The sequence below is a fragment of the Leopardus geoffroyi genome, chromosome D2 (genome assembly GCF_018350155.1).
Source record: "Leopardus geoffroyi isolate Oge1 chromosome D2, O.geoffroyi_Oge1_pat1.0, whole genome shotgun sequence".
Lineage (NCBI taxonomy): Eukaryota > Metazoa > Chordata > Mammalia > Carnivora > Felidae > Leopardus > Leopardus geoffroyi.
The window spans coordinates 79,037,204-79,051,362 of record NC_059334.1 but is presented as its reverse complement, the minus strand read 5'-3'; the positions used below and the strand labels follow the sequence as shown (position 1 = coordinate 79,051,362).

At 50.8% G+C, this 14,159-nt stretch overlaps 1 protein-coding gene across 10 annotated transcripts in view; it reads right to left on the bottom strand.

The window, feature by feature from the left end:
- Positions 1-14,159, bottom strand: part of DMBT1 (deleted in malignant brain tumors 1) — a 90,241-nt gene that overhangs the window by 11,658 nt on the left and 64,424 nt on the right. For all 10 annotated transcript variants that reach the window (XM_045439753.1, XM_045439754.1, XM_045439752.1 and 7 more), the window contains 7 exons: positions 12,700-13,023; positions 4,562-4,588; positions 3,952-3,984; positions 2,290-2,443; positions 1,804-2,006; positions 1,078-1,398; positions 405-425 (listed from right to left, as the gene is read on the bottom strand). In XM_045439753.1, coding sequence (XP_045295709.1) covers positions 405-425; positions 1,078-1,398; positions 1,804-2,006; positions 2,290-2,443; positions 3,952-3,984; positions 4,562-4,588; positions 12,700-13,023 — 1,083 coding nt within the window. The remainder of the gene's footprint in view (positions 1-404; positions 426-1,077; positions 1,399-1,803; positions 2,007-2,289; positions 2,444-3,951; positions 3,985-4,561; positions 4,589-12,699; positions 13,024-14,159) is intronic.

Sequence of the window (14,159 nt, the reverse complement as noted above, 5' to 3'; positions counted from 1 at the left end):
AATGCTTAGAGCAATTTTGGCCACAGCTCCGGAGCAATCAGGAGCTCAGTTCTCCAGGCAGTCAGGAGCTTCTACTGGCCCTGCATGGAGTTCAGTGATGAAACAGGACCCACTGGCCTGCACTGAGCAGGGTCTGGTGTCCTAGGGATAGGCAGGACCTACACGGGTGGCTGGCCTCTCCTAGGGACTGACCAGAGAGCTGAATCTCAGGCTGGCCAGGCTACTGATGAACAAAGGGAGCCGAGAGAGAGGCCCAGCCCTCCTCAGGTAGGGACATTAGTTGCAGGGTTGCCCCTAGTGCTGGGGAAGGCCTTGGGGACAACTCTTGCGAAACCGAATGGGACATCTTGCACTAGCAGTGGAGAGGACCGGCCAGGCAGTGGGCAGGAATCACGGGTACTTACCCTGTGTTGTTGGGTAGCTTCCTGTAAAGGGATAGAAAAAAAGCATCAGTCACTGAAGTGTGTCTGGAGGAGGGGCCAGAATGCGGGAGGGGCACACCCAAGTGACACAGTCTGACCCCTTCGGTGAGCGCATTGTGCTGTGGAGGCCTGTGTTAGCAGGGGGAGGCCCGCACACATCTCCCCAGCTGCTCCCCCAGCCCCATCGTTACCTGGGGGTCGCCAGTGCCACAGCCAAAGTCACACCATCACTCATTCCTCATTTCCTACTTGTCTGGAACCGTTCTAAGGGTTCACGCGCATGAGCCACTTAATTCTCTAATCGCCCTTGGAAGCAGGCTTATTGTGACCATCTCCTCTCCATGCACGAGGAGACTGAGGCCTACAGACATGACCTCACTGCTAAAGGTCACAGGGCAGATAGAAGGGTGAGAACACACTGCACGCCAGCTGTGTGTTCAGCGTGATGGCTCTGGGGCCCAGAAACCCACCGGAGACACAGTGGCCCCTGCATGGTCTCCTGCAGTGGGAAGGCCAAGGGCATAAGCTGACAAGCTCCGGTCTGCCTCCACTTCCAGAACTGGGCCACAAATACCATCAGCCACCGGCCCTTAGCTGTCACTCTGTAGCAGGTCAGAGGTGACAGGGGCCTTCCATGAATGACGTCATGTGGTACCTGAGCAAATGACTCCAGCATCTTCCCGGTGGGCACAGTCATGGGAGAACCAGCCTCGGTTCCGGCACTGCCAGAGAGTAGATTCTGTCCCCGAGCACACCACATCGTCCAGGGTGATGGGACCAGAGCCGGGCCCAAAATGGGCATTTCCCAGGGCTGACACTGCATATCCACACCGCAGCTGTCTGCAGACCACTTGGGCATCCTGAATGTCCCAGGAGTCATCACAAACCGTCCCCCATATGCCATTGTGGTAAATTTCCACACGCCCGGCACAGGCACCGTAGGAGGAATTTGAACTGACTAATCTCAGGCTGGCATCTGAAAGACACATGGCATAAGAAATGATGGCCACTCCCACAACAGACCTCAAAGGCCAAATAACCCATGGGCCTTTCTCACTCCTAAAGTCACCAGGCGGCTGATCAGGGTACAGACGTCTCCAAGATCAAGCTGGAAGGGGCTCAGACCCTCTCACCCTCCAGATGGGAACATGTTGGTTCACAGTAAGGTCAGTCACCAGGTCTCCAGGGAATTTCGTGGCAAACCCAAGACCAGGCTGTGTCCCCCATTCCCTACATCTCTTAGCCTTCGTTTACCAGTCAACTGTGAGACAAGGAGGAGGGATGTTTGATTTCATGTGGGAACCACGATACCCAGAAGCAGGGTCCACATAAACACACTGAGCCTCCAAGGTCAGGTCGATCAGGTTTAGTGTGAACGCACCTCGAGGAAAGGAGTTATACCAAGCAGAAAAGCCGGTGCTTTGGATACTGATGTCACTTCGAAATCGAACGGTCATTCGGTTGTAAGAAGAGGTGAATATTTGCCTGGTGCCATTACAAATTTTGCCCAGCAAGTTACTGCTGTTCAGCGGTCCATCAGAGATTTCGACATAATCGAAATTGCAATTGCTGTTCACCTCCAGCCTGTATGAAAAAGTGGATTCATGTCAACATTGAGATCTCTATCGCTCCTGTATTTTACAGATAGTTTGGACTTTCACGGGCAACGTTACTGAATCTAAAATATTCTTTGAGCTGTTCCTCAATCAGATTAAAGGAATTCCCAATGTTGCCGGACGCTTCATGGTAGGATCAGAGCAATGTGACATGTGGTCCATGGCACCTGAGAGTGTAAAGCATCTCAGCCCCGCACACAGCCCAAACCATGGAGGACCATCCTTCGCCAGATGACCTGGCTGTTACTCACTGCAGACTGTTGAATCCCAGATTTATGCGATAGCCGGGGTTCACTTCTATTTCCCAGACACACTCAGCATTGTTGGGGTAGTATCCAGGGTAAGATGGGCTGAAAAATGTCCCGCTGGCATTGAATAAGAAGCCACCACAATTTGAAGAGGGTCCTATAGAGGAGAGAGAGGGACACACCAACATGGCAGGTTTCAGGTGTGTTACAACAAGCAATTGTCTTTTGGGTACGAGTCCTCTGACCTTAGAACATGACTCAGTTTTTCCTCTCTTGGGCCTGGTCCTGGGCTGCCTCACATTAGGGACCTTGATCTGAGGATCTACCTCCCCCAAAGGGCCTAGAAAAGTGACTCTCTATCCAGAGGTGACCCAAGCTTCAGAGAGAGCATGAGTCACCTTGAAGCAAAAATGCCAAGAAAGCAACAAAGTGATGATTGTCATTGTTCAGGGGGTTACAGGGATAACGCTGGCTGAGTGGGAGTGTTGGCCCATGGAGAGCACTGTGTAAAGAAACTTATTCCCTAGGGTCTCCTGCCAGTTGACAAGAAGCAGTGTAAAGTGGGGTCGAAAGTAGGGTTTCTGCCACAGAAGGCCTGGGCTTGCAGCTTGACTCTGCTGTTATCAGCTCCGTGATCTTGAGCAAGTCACTTAACCTCTCTGCCTCAGCTTCCTTATCCGAAAACTGGGAGTGATCATAACATCTGTCTCATCAGATTCTTAGGAGTATTAAATGAGACAATACGTGAAAACTCTCAGAGCATTTCCTGGCACATAAGAAGCACCCAACAGTATTAGCTATTACTATTTAGCAGAGAATGACAAATAGTATTTAGCATTCAAACTTTCGTTGGCCAGTCTAATAGGCCATTTAAAAATATTTAGATACTCAGGTGCCTGGGTGGCTCAGTCAGTTAAGTGTCCGACTCTAGATTCCAGCTCAGGTCTTGATCTCACAGTTTGTGGGATCAAGTCACGCACTGGGCACTGCTCTGACAGTGTAGAGCCCGCTTGGGATTCTCGTTCTCTCTCTTTTCCTTTCCTGCTTGTGCACTCTCTCTCTCAAAAAAATATATATTCTACATCAAGGATCATTCATAATAACGAAGAAATATAAATAGCAATTGGGGATTAGTTAAATAATTCGTGATCATAACTGTGTAATGAAATACAATGCAGGCATTAAAACGATGGAAAGAGAATATTCGATGACATAAACAAGTGGCCATATAATTTCTCAAGAGTGATGGAAAGCTACTGAACAATAGCCATATCACAAGGGAAAACTGGTAAAAAAATGGTTATTTGTGAAATTACCCATTTATCATCTCCCTTCTCTCAAAGCTTTGGAGAGCCTCCAAGAAATAAAAGCCTTTAAGTCTACTCCTTGAAGAATCACTTATTTCATTTCCTTAAAGGAAGGGGAAATAGATCTCCTTATGGAAACAAAACTCATCTACCTGGCAGGGGGGACGTAAGGGCTGAGGGTGTGGAAGGTAGATGCAGGCTGTGTGTGTAGTTTGGATGCGGTGTGCAGTGGGGCAGACCTAGGGAGGCTATGTGTGCACGTTGAACTGGGCTGTTCATTTACAGGCATCTCCTGCCTGGACAGCCAAGCCTGGGGATGAGAACCCCATGCCCTCAGGTGGAAGAACGTGATACTTACTCCCAGTGGTTGTAGTATGTGGGTACCACCAATCTAGAAAGAAAATGAAATGCTTTTAGGTTTAAATTCCACGGTCATTCATTTGGTAGAGAAAGCTCAATTCTTTTGCTTAATAAAGGGCTTCTCAGAGCCCAGACATTTCTCATTTACACTGCGAATGGTTGGGGTGGGCTAGTGTGTGTAACACTTCCCCACACACATGGCACCAAATATTTTTGCAGTAGGGCAAGGCACACTTTGCAGATTGCTCTCTCGATGTGAAGGGATTCTTGAAACAGACAAGCACTTGTACAAGTTGTACTGGGTCGTGTTTCTCAAATGATCACGGTTCTGACTCGAACAATTACTTCATCTGAAATGACCAGAAGGTCCCAAACCTCTTCCACAGCAGCCTCTCTGAACAAGCACAGGCCGCAGAGAGTGGCAGGGGCCCCAGAAGGGCCCTCAGGCTAAGCTAAGTAAGAACTAAGGTCCTGGGGACTCAGCTGGTCACTGCAACATATCCCAGAGTCCTCAAAGAGAAGAGCCTGGTCTTCTCCTTCTATTTCTAGAAATATTAGAGTAGAATTCAGGAGAGGGGTCCACACTGTGCAGAGATGCACCTACTCACCTGGGGTAGTAGAGGTGCTCTGGGAGGCTGTGAGAAAAGAAAATACCTTATCAGTCTCTGTGAAGGACATTCTGGAAGAAGCCACTCAGGATTCTGAGAAACAGAATTGCTGAGTGCCTGTCCCGTTTATCACTAAGAAAGACTTTCTAGGAGTGGTGCAGAGGAGCTGAATGGTAAATGAAAAGCTTCGAGGCAGGTCTCCACAAAAAAAGTGTTGCAAGAATTTGTTCTTACAACCTTTATGCACATTAATATGTGGCTCTGCTCTATGGCCCCAGCTAGAGAAGATGTTCCAGTCCTCCCATAAAATTCAAGGACACCAGGGATGATTGGTCATGCAGTGTCTTTCAAGATATGAAGGAAACTGCCTGCCATTAGAGAACTTCAGAAAGATTAAGAGACTTGTGAGAGAAAAGAGTTTTTTCTAGAGAAAATTACAAATAATAAATACAGTCCCAATTTTGTGAAGACCAACCTAAGCAGATGACACCAGCATCCTCCCCATGGCCACAGTTGTGCGAGTTCCAGCCGTTGTGGGGGCAGCGCCACAGGTAGGACTCTTGCCCGGAGCAGCGCACGTTGTCCAGGACAATGGGCCCTGAGCCCTGACCAAAGCGGGCACTTCCCGGGGCCGACACGGCCCAGCCACAGCCCAGCTGACTGCACACCACGTCGGCGTCATTGGTGTCCCAGTCGTCGTCACACACGGTGCCCCAGGAGCCTCGGTACAGGACCTCCACGCGGCCCTGACACCGGTCACTTCCATTCACCAGCCTCAGAGCCAAACCTGATTCATTCCCTAGCAGGAGACAGGAAAATTATCTTCTTTTTTGTTACTGTAGGAAGAGTTCCTGAGGTCTGAGTGGATAAGACTTACTACAGGGACCATGACTTCTGGGATCAGGTTAAGGTTGCCCAGCAACAGGACTCCCTGAAGCTTGCTCATCATTATTCATCATCCAGGGGCTACTTTAGGTGCTGTTGAGTGTCAGATGACTTATGTATGTTCACTGATTGGTTGCCCACAATGTCATCGTTTCAATTGCTGACTCAGGTCATGGGATACAGGGGCGATGGTGAAAGCCAGCAGCATGACCTAGTACCTCAGCAACCAACCAAGCACTTACTTCAAACCCAGAGATCCTACCCAGCCACCACCAAGGAGATGTCTTAGGACCTAGCATTTGGAGTGTCTACCTTTACCTGACTGTCCTATATATCATGGACCCTACCTCTGGGCCTGAGGCTTCTTCTGAAGGTTCCTTTACTGCTGACCACTAAGTCATGTCACCCTCAAGCCCGAAGGTTGTACTGAATCTTTAACAGTCCATGAACCCTCTGAATATCATGACAGTGAGCAGGAGTAACTATCACTGATTCCTAGCTGTGCATACTTAGAGCTGCCCAGGCCTGTGGGTGGCAGAAAAGAAACAAAACATGGTAGCATTAGGCCTGCTGGCAGGAAGGGTATCTGCCAGATTCAGCACGAGACCAGACATCATGATTCCTCAGGCTCACCTGGACCCTGCCCTCACTATCCCATGAGATGTGCTTTGGCACTGACCATGGTGTGGTCCTCAGGCCTTCAGGCATTTATAAAATGGGGGCCATGCTCTCCAAGCAGATGGACACATGCAGCAAGCACATGAAAGAAATGCCCAATTCTCTAGCCGTTAGGAAAATACAAATCCTAACCACAGAAAGATAGCAACTCCTGCCCACAAGGATGACTACAATAAAGGACCAGAAGAAGTCTGAGGATGTAGAAAAAGCAAAACCCTTAGATGCTGCTACTCCTACACAAAATTGGTGCTGCTTCTGTGTTAAACAGTTCAGTACTTCCACAAAAAGTAAACATAAAATTATCATTTGACCCAACCATTCCACACCTAGATATACACACAAAAGGTCTGGAAACAGGTGTTCAAACAAGAAAATTGTACACAGAAGTACATGGAAATACTACTCAAAATACTCAAAGGGAGAAACAATCAACATGCCCTTCAACAAATGAATGGATAGAAAAAAGGATAGGGATGCATCCTGACAATGCATACATGCACCACGACGGTGAACCATGAAAGGGTCTACTGCCTGAAAAAAGCCAGTCACACAAGGCCACGTATTGGCTGATTCCATTCATATGAAATGTCCAGAGTGAACAAATCCATTGGCACAGAGGTGATGACCAGGCTATAAAGGGGCTTGGGATGTGAATGGTTAAAGACATGGGATTTCCAACAGAGGTGATGAAAAATTCTGGAACTAGATAGTGTGATGGTTGTACAACTTGGTGAGCACACTAAAAAGCTCAGGATTCTACACTTTAAATTGATACGTTTTGTGGTAGATATAGCCCAGAGCAGAGACCCAAAGAGCAGAAAAACAAAAATTATTTGGCCATCTACTATAGTCTTGAGTCACAGAACCCATAATCAGAGTTTACTGCAGAATTAAAATGAGCAGGAGCTGAGACTCCTGCTGTCCCTATGGAAGACGAGCTACCAGAGTCTAAGGGAAATCCAGGCGCTCTAAGTTGCCCCATAGACACTGTACTGTCAGCACAGAACTGGACCCTACGCTAGAGGCCAACCCCAGAGCAAAGTGCAACGTGGGCTGACACCCCAGGGAGAGGCAATGCTCTGTGCCGGGCTACACAAGCACGGACAGCATTCAGGAGAGACTACCTGGCAGAGGGGAAAGCTGCAACAGGGGAGGTCTTTCTTCATGTCAGAAATCTCTTGCCCTGAACTTTAAGTACAGAAACCATCCTTCCTATTGTATAAACCAGTGAAGACTTCGTTCCATAAGGTTTAAGTAGAGCATAGTATCACATCCAGTCCCTCTCTCCTGAGGAACAGGAAAGTGGGCATGGGGACCCTGACCAGGCTATCAGAGCACATGGACATGGTTCTGGTGACTTATCTACTGCCAAGAAGGTGCTCAAGTCCTTCGAAGACATGTCACCAGAGATATGTGGACAAATGGAGTCTTTCACCTGGTGGCATAGAGACCAAGGGCTGGCAACTGCCCCCCACATGCAGAAAGCACCCAGGGTGAAGCCATGCACATAAGAAAGTGCAAGTAAGGGGGCACCTGGGTGACTCAGTTGGTTAAGCAACCAACTTAGACTCAGGTCACAATCTCACAGTTTGTGGGTTTGAGCCCCGTGTCGGGCTCTGTGCTAACAGCTAAGAGCCTGGAACCTGCTTCAGATTCTGTGTTTCCCTCTCTCTCTGCCCCTCCTCCACTCACACTCTGTCTTTCTCTCAAAAAAAAAAAAAAAGTAAAACATAAAAAAGTGCAAGTAAGGGGCGCCTGGGTGGCGCAGTCGGTTAAGCGTCCGACTTCAGCCAGGTCACGATCTCGCGGTCCGTGAGTTCGAGCCCCGCGTCGGGCTCTGGGCTGATGGCTCAGAGCCTGGAGCCTGTTTCCGATTCTGTGTCTCCCTCTCTCTCTGCCCCTCCCCCATTCATGCTCTGTCTCTCTCTGTCCCAAAAATAAATAAACGTTGAAAAAAAAATTAAAAAAAAAAAAAGTGCAAGTAAGAAAAACAATGGGGGGAAGACAGTGCTATAACTTTTACATCCAGTTTTCCTGAGCTAGAGCTTGCACTACTGTCCTCAATATGTGAGCCATTGACTCTCTACTAGCATGAAGAGGCTGAGCTAGTTTCCTATCACTTGTAAACAAGAGTGACCTGACTAGTAGCTCCCACAAAGCGTGGGTGGTGGAAATCATAATTCTTGTGGGGAAAGGAAAACCCCACACTGGACAGGGTGGGGGGAACAGAGGCTGAACCCAACATTCAGAAATGTCACCAATGCCAGTTGATTAATTTGTTTCATGTTTGCTGGTTTGACAGGATCCAGGATGCTTACCATAGAAAGAAGTCGTATACCACCAATCTGGAAAAAAAAAAAAAAAAAAAAAGCACAGTCAGAAAGGAGGGGGATAGGATCAAGGTTAGCTAAGTGACCAGTAAGTAGAATCAAGGACAGTGGGGTCTCAGGAGTTCTGCTGGATGAAGTGGAATGTGGCCTCTGCGGAGAGCCTACTGTGAGCCAAACTCCTGCCCTTGAATGTTCACAACAATGGCAACAAGGCAGTACAATCTGCAATAACAACTGCCATGCACTCCTGACAGAATGTTCTTAGGAAAGGCATTCCTTTGGGAAGGCTCCATGTGGGATAATGACATGAAATACCTATTTTCCCATCCCTGTAGAATTTGGTCCAGATGATGCTTTCAGACACAACTGACCCCGGAAGAGAACATTGACTGCCACCAAAAGCATAGAGTGAAGATTGTGCAGTTGGAGTGCACTTAGACCACTGAGCCAGACAGGAAACTCGATTGTGGATTCAACCAGAACTGTCTACAGGATAGAGAGTGATAAGGGAAGGTTCAGGGAGTCAGAAAGATGCCACAGTCCTATTTGTAGCTATAACTGGGGCCTAGGACAGGAGGAAGGTGAGAGACATGGGAAAGAGTCAAGAGGCAGCAGAACTCACCTGGTCTGATCGTGGGCTGGGACTGGGCAGCTGTGAAGAGACAACAGCACATGAGAAGGGTGCACAAACCTAGCACAACTGGATGCACAGGGGAAGGAACTAAGCAGGTAGACACCTTGGAAGTGAGTCCCCAGCTATGGAGGTGGGTCATGTGATATCCACACCCTGGAGGATGCCTGACTTCACAGGGCCTGGCAGATACAGAACATGATTTCCCAGGTCCATGTATACAAGCAGTGCTTGCCTCCATGTATACCAGCAGTGAAAAGTTGACACAAACCAATCAACTGCCTTGAGCTTTGAGTGGCTCACGATGGCAGCAAGTCAGAGGAATACAACTACCCCAAAATGCATGTCAATTATTCAGGCTTAAACAACGGGCATGACAAGGTATATCTGGAATCACAATTCTCGAGGGGGACATATACTGGGACTAAGGACCCCAACCTGGAACAGCAGTAGGAACACATATACTGATCTGCAAACCTGATCATAGGATGCCCATGAGAGAACTCCAGCAGGCGGATCTTTTGCCGCTGGCTACAGTGTTGCAGGAGGCAAAGAATGGCATCACGGGGACTTGCAGTTAGGCATTTCTCCTAATTTATCATCTAGACAAATGGCAGCCTGACAAAAACTGAAACTGACACGGAAGGAGAGTTGAGGAGGCATGAGGAAGACAGGGAGGGTATAAGTAGCATCAAACGATCTGATCAGGACAGGAGGTCTCCCTTCCCTACCCAACAGCAAGAGAAACTCCCAACGACAAGAGGCTCACCTGAACAGATGACACTGGCGTCCTCACTATGGCCACAGTTGTGCGAGTTCCAGCCGTTGTGGGGGCAGCGCCACAGGTAGGACTCTTGCCCGGAGCAGCGCACGTTGTCCAGGACGATGGGCCCTGAGCCCTGACCAAAGCGGGCACTTCCCGGGGCCGACACGGCCCAGCCACAGCCCAGCTGCCTGCACACCACGTTGGCGTCATTGATGTCCCAGTCGTCGTCACACACGGTGCCCCAGGAGCCTTGGTACAGGACTTCCACGCGGCCCTGACACCGGTCACCTCCATTCACCAGCCTCAGGGACAAACCTGCCTCGTTCCCTAGCAAGACAAAGAACAAAACCCACTGTCCATGTCTATCTTAAGGCTTAAGGCTTGGTCCAGACTCAAAAGCTTGCTCACGGCCAGTCTTCCCCGGGCACCGTTCCCTTTCGAACATGCCAAGAGCTTAATCTTCAGCCCATGCACCCTAAGAGCTGAGACACCTAGACAGACCTGTCCAAAGGATGCCACGATGCAGGAGAGGACGCTATGACGCAACGCATGTGAGTAGGAAGACAACCCCCATCCACGCTGGGCATGCTCACGAGGGCATCTTCCAGCCATCGCTGTCAGGCCGAGACCACTGCCCTGTTGGGCAGCTTGTTGGCTTCTGTAGGGTCCTGCCTGGGTTCGGGCAGAGCCCCAGGACCTGCTTGCAACGTGGCAAGAAAGGTGGAATACTAGCACACGGGCCCCCTTCTTCCCAAGGCTACGCTCCACGGCCTGCGAGCCATGAGAGAGGTCTCAGGAGATTGGACAGACCTCCAAGCATTACATTAACCTCCTGCAGAATGGTCAGCACTGAACATCGATCCCACTGGAGTCAGGGGGCTATCCACATAGCGTCAGACCTGGGATCTGAGAGTCACCTCTTTCTGCTACCAAACACACACAGAGGGGCAAAGAGAGCACAGACGCACCCCGAGTCTCCTCCTGTGACTTCCATAACCAAACTTTATGTAGAAGGAGAGTGAGCCAGGGACTTGGGTACGAATATTTACTCCTTGTCGGTCTTATAGGTGGGTAGACAGGGGGGCCAGGTACCCAGGAGTCGTGACAGAGGGAAGAGCGAGAGGTAGACATCTCGGGAAGGAGTCTTCGAAAAGAGTGTGTGGCGGGCCTCTTGACCACTGACACCTGCAATTGTCACCTTGCTGCACAGGCCTGCTGCTCGGCCAGCCCTGTTGGGATGAAGGCTCTGCAGGAGGACCACCGGGTCCGTCCACACCCATCTCGAAACCTGGCATGTCATTGTCTCCCTCAGAGGGCCTTTGCATCCTACCCACCCTGAGGTATGCGTGCCTGAGTGGTGCTGGGTCAACCTGAAATGAGTCAGATATCCTAGTGCCTGTAACACACCATCACTTGTTACACTTTCACCCCCAGGGCACTGTTCATCTGCTTTGGATACATGCACGGGACACAGATGAATCTGAGGGCGTTCCAAACAGCGAGCGATGGAGAGAATCCAGCATGCTCTGAGGTCCCTTCAGGAGAAGGGCGGTGGTCATCCGTGTCCATTGTTCCACCCAACGTGTCGGCCCAGATTGCATTACAGCTGAAATCCAAACACAGAGGCCAGTTCCCCGAACCTGCACGCAGCTGTCTCCTGGGACAGCCCGAAACAACTAGATGAAACCTCCTGGGCTGATGGCCAGACGGGCCTCTTAGAGCTCCAGGTCTCTTTAAGAACCACTGTGGTGACTAACTGACAAGCAGAAACACGGGATACCCATAATTTCGACCAAGAGCGGTGCTTCTCCCTGAGCGCTGAGAAGAAGGATGGGAACCATGAAAAGAGACATTCCCAGTGGGGTCACCTGAGACTCAGCCGGGCCAACTGTAGATTGGGGTGAACAGCTGTAATAGAAAAAAACCTCAAGGCAGACACAAAAGCACACAGGTGCTCCAACTGGATCAAAGGTTGAAGAAACCAGCCTAATCTCACAAGCAGATGACTCCACGTGTCCTTGGGCAGACACAGCAAGGGCCCTCCATGAATCTCTCAGTCCTCTGGGAGCCCCACCCTATGTCCCACTGCCATTGCTTGCCTTGCTGGGCCTGAGGACTGGCTTCCCGGCAGACGGAATGCCACCAGCAGGCCCACGAACACCCTCAGAACCACTGCATCCACGCCACGTGGAAACAGCTAGAATGGGTTGAACAGTTATGCTACGAAGATCCCAAGCCTCTCATCCCAGGTGCCATGCGCTCAGCCTTGACAAGGTTTCACAGGCTTTCTGCAGGGGGCCAAGCTCAGGCCCCGGGGTCCTACGTGGCTCATCAGTGTTCCATGTACCACTCACCAGCCATTCCCTACATCGATCCCCTTCTCCGCTACTATCACTGTCGCCCCGGATGCGCAATCTAGACTGCAATCCTGCTCTCTAGGTTGGCTTCATGGAGGACCCAGAAGCAGAGGGCCGCAAAGGAGTGAAGGTGGCTCATCTTTCAACCACATTCCCAAGAGGTGCGCCTTGAGAAAAGGGCCCTAGGAAATCAGGTGCGGACTGAGCAGATGATCCAGCTGACAAGCAGGGGGTCATTTTGCCTGCCCACTGAATGGTGAATGCACCTTGTCACCCACAGTGTCACTGATAATCCCAAGCAATTTCTGTCCACAGAAAGAGGGCAGCTGCCCCTGTGGTCCACCTCTGTGGCACTCCAGGGGACAGCTGCGCCCAGGAGACCTAGAGACACAGATATCCAGGAGAGATCGGGGCGGGGGGGGGGGGGGCGGGGGCCTGGAGAAAGGAGCGTGTCGGTGGTCAGTATTTGCCATGAGAGTTTTGAAGTTCACCTGAGCAGATGACACTGGCGTCCTCCCCATGGCGACAGTTGTGCGAGTTCCAGCCGTTGTGGGGGCAGCGCCACAGGTAGGACTCTTGCCCGGAGCAGCGCACGTCGTCCAGGACAATGGGCCCTGAGCCCTCACCAAAGCGGGCACTTCCCGGGGCCGACACGGCCCGGCCACAGCTCAGCTGCCTGCACACCACGTCGGCGTCATTGGTGTCCCAGCTGTCGTCACACACGGTGCCCCAGGAGCCTCGGTACAGGACCTCCACGCGGCCCTGACACTGGTCACTTCCATTCACCAGCCTCAGGGACAAACCTGTCTCGTCCCCTAGCAGGAGACAGGAAAATTATCTTTCTCTTCCTCCCTGGAGGAAAAGCCCCAGGGTCTCAGTGGACAAGAATTACTTCGGGGACCATGACTGCTGCATGCAGGTTAAGGCTGCCCAGCACAGGACTCTCTGAAGCTTGCTCACCATTGTTCATCATTGAGGGGCTATTCAGATACCCTGGAGGGTCATGCGGTTTACGCATGTGCACGGTTTGGTGGCCCACAATGTCAGCATTGGGATTGCTGACTGGTCATGGGAAGCAGGGGCGAAGGGTGAAAGCCAGCCGCCTGCCTCCCTACCTCGATGACCAACCCAAGCACCTACATCAAGCCCAGAGTTCCTACCCAGCCACCATCAAGAAACTGTCCTAGACCTAGTGCTTGCAGACTCCACCTTCCCCTGACCGTCCTGTATCGTGCGCCCTACTACTGGGCCTGAGGGTTCCTGTGAAGGTTCCTTTATGCTGACCACTGACTCGTGTCGCTCTTAAGCCCCGAGCTTGTACTCAATCTGAAACAGTCCGTGAGCCCTCTGAATAGCCTACCAGTGGGCAGGACTAACGATCACTGACTCTGAGCTGTGCACACCTACAGCAGCCCGGACCTGTGGGTGGCAGAAAAGAACACAACATGGCGGCATTAGGTCTGCCGGCAGGAAGGTCATTTGCCAGGTTCAGCACGACAGCACACCTCATGAGTGATCGGGCTCACCTAGACCCAGCCCTTTGCACCCTGTGAGCTGGGCTGGGGCATGACCATTGTCTGGTTCTCATTCTTTCAGGCATGCGTTCAATGAGACCTCTGGTCTCCAAAGAAGATGGACACATGCAACAAACCCATGAGAAGACGACCGCTTCCGCAGCCGTTAGGAAAAGGCAAGTCCTATCCACAGAGAGATGACTACAATGAAAGTGACAGAAGAAGCCGTGTCGTTGAGGATGTAGAGAAAGCACAACTTCCAGACACTGCTAATGGCACCCTACGTTGGTGTGGCTACTGTGGCAAACAGTACAGTGCTTCCACAAGTAAGAAACATAACGTCATCACTTGACCCACACATTCCACCCCTAGGTATATACCCAGGAGATCTGTAAACAGCTGTTCAAATATCAAAATTGTACACAGCAGTCATGGAA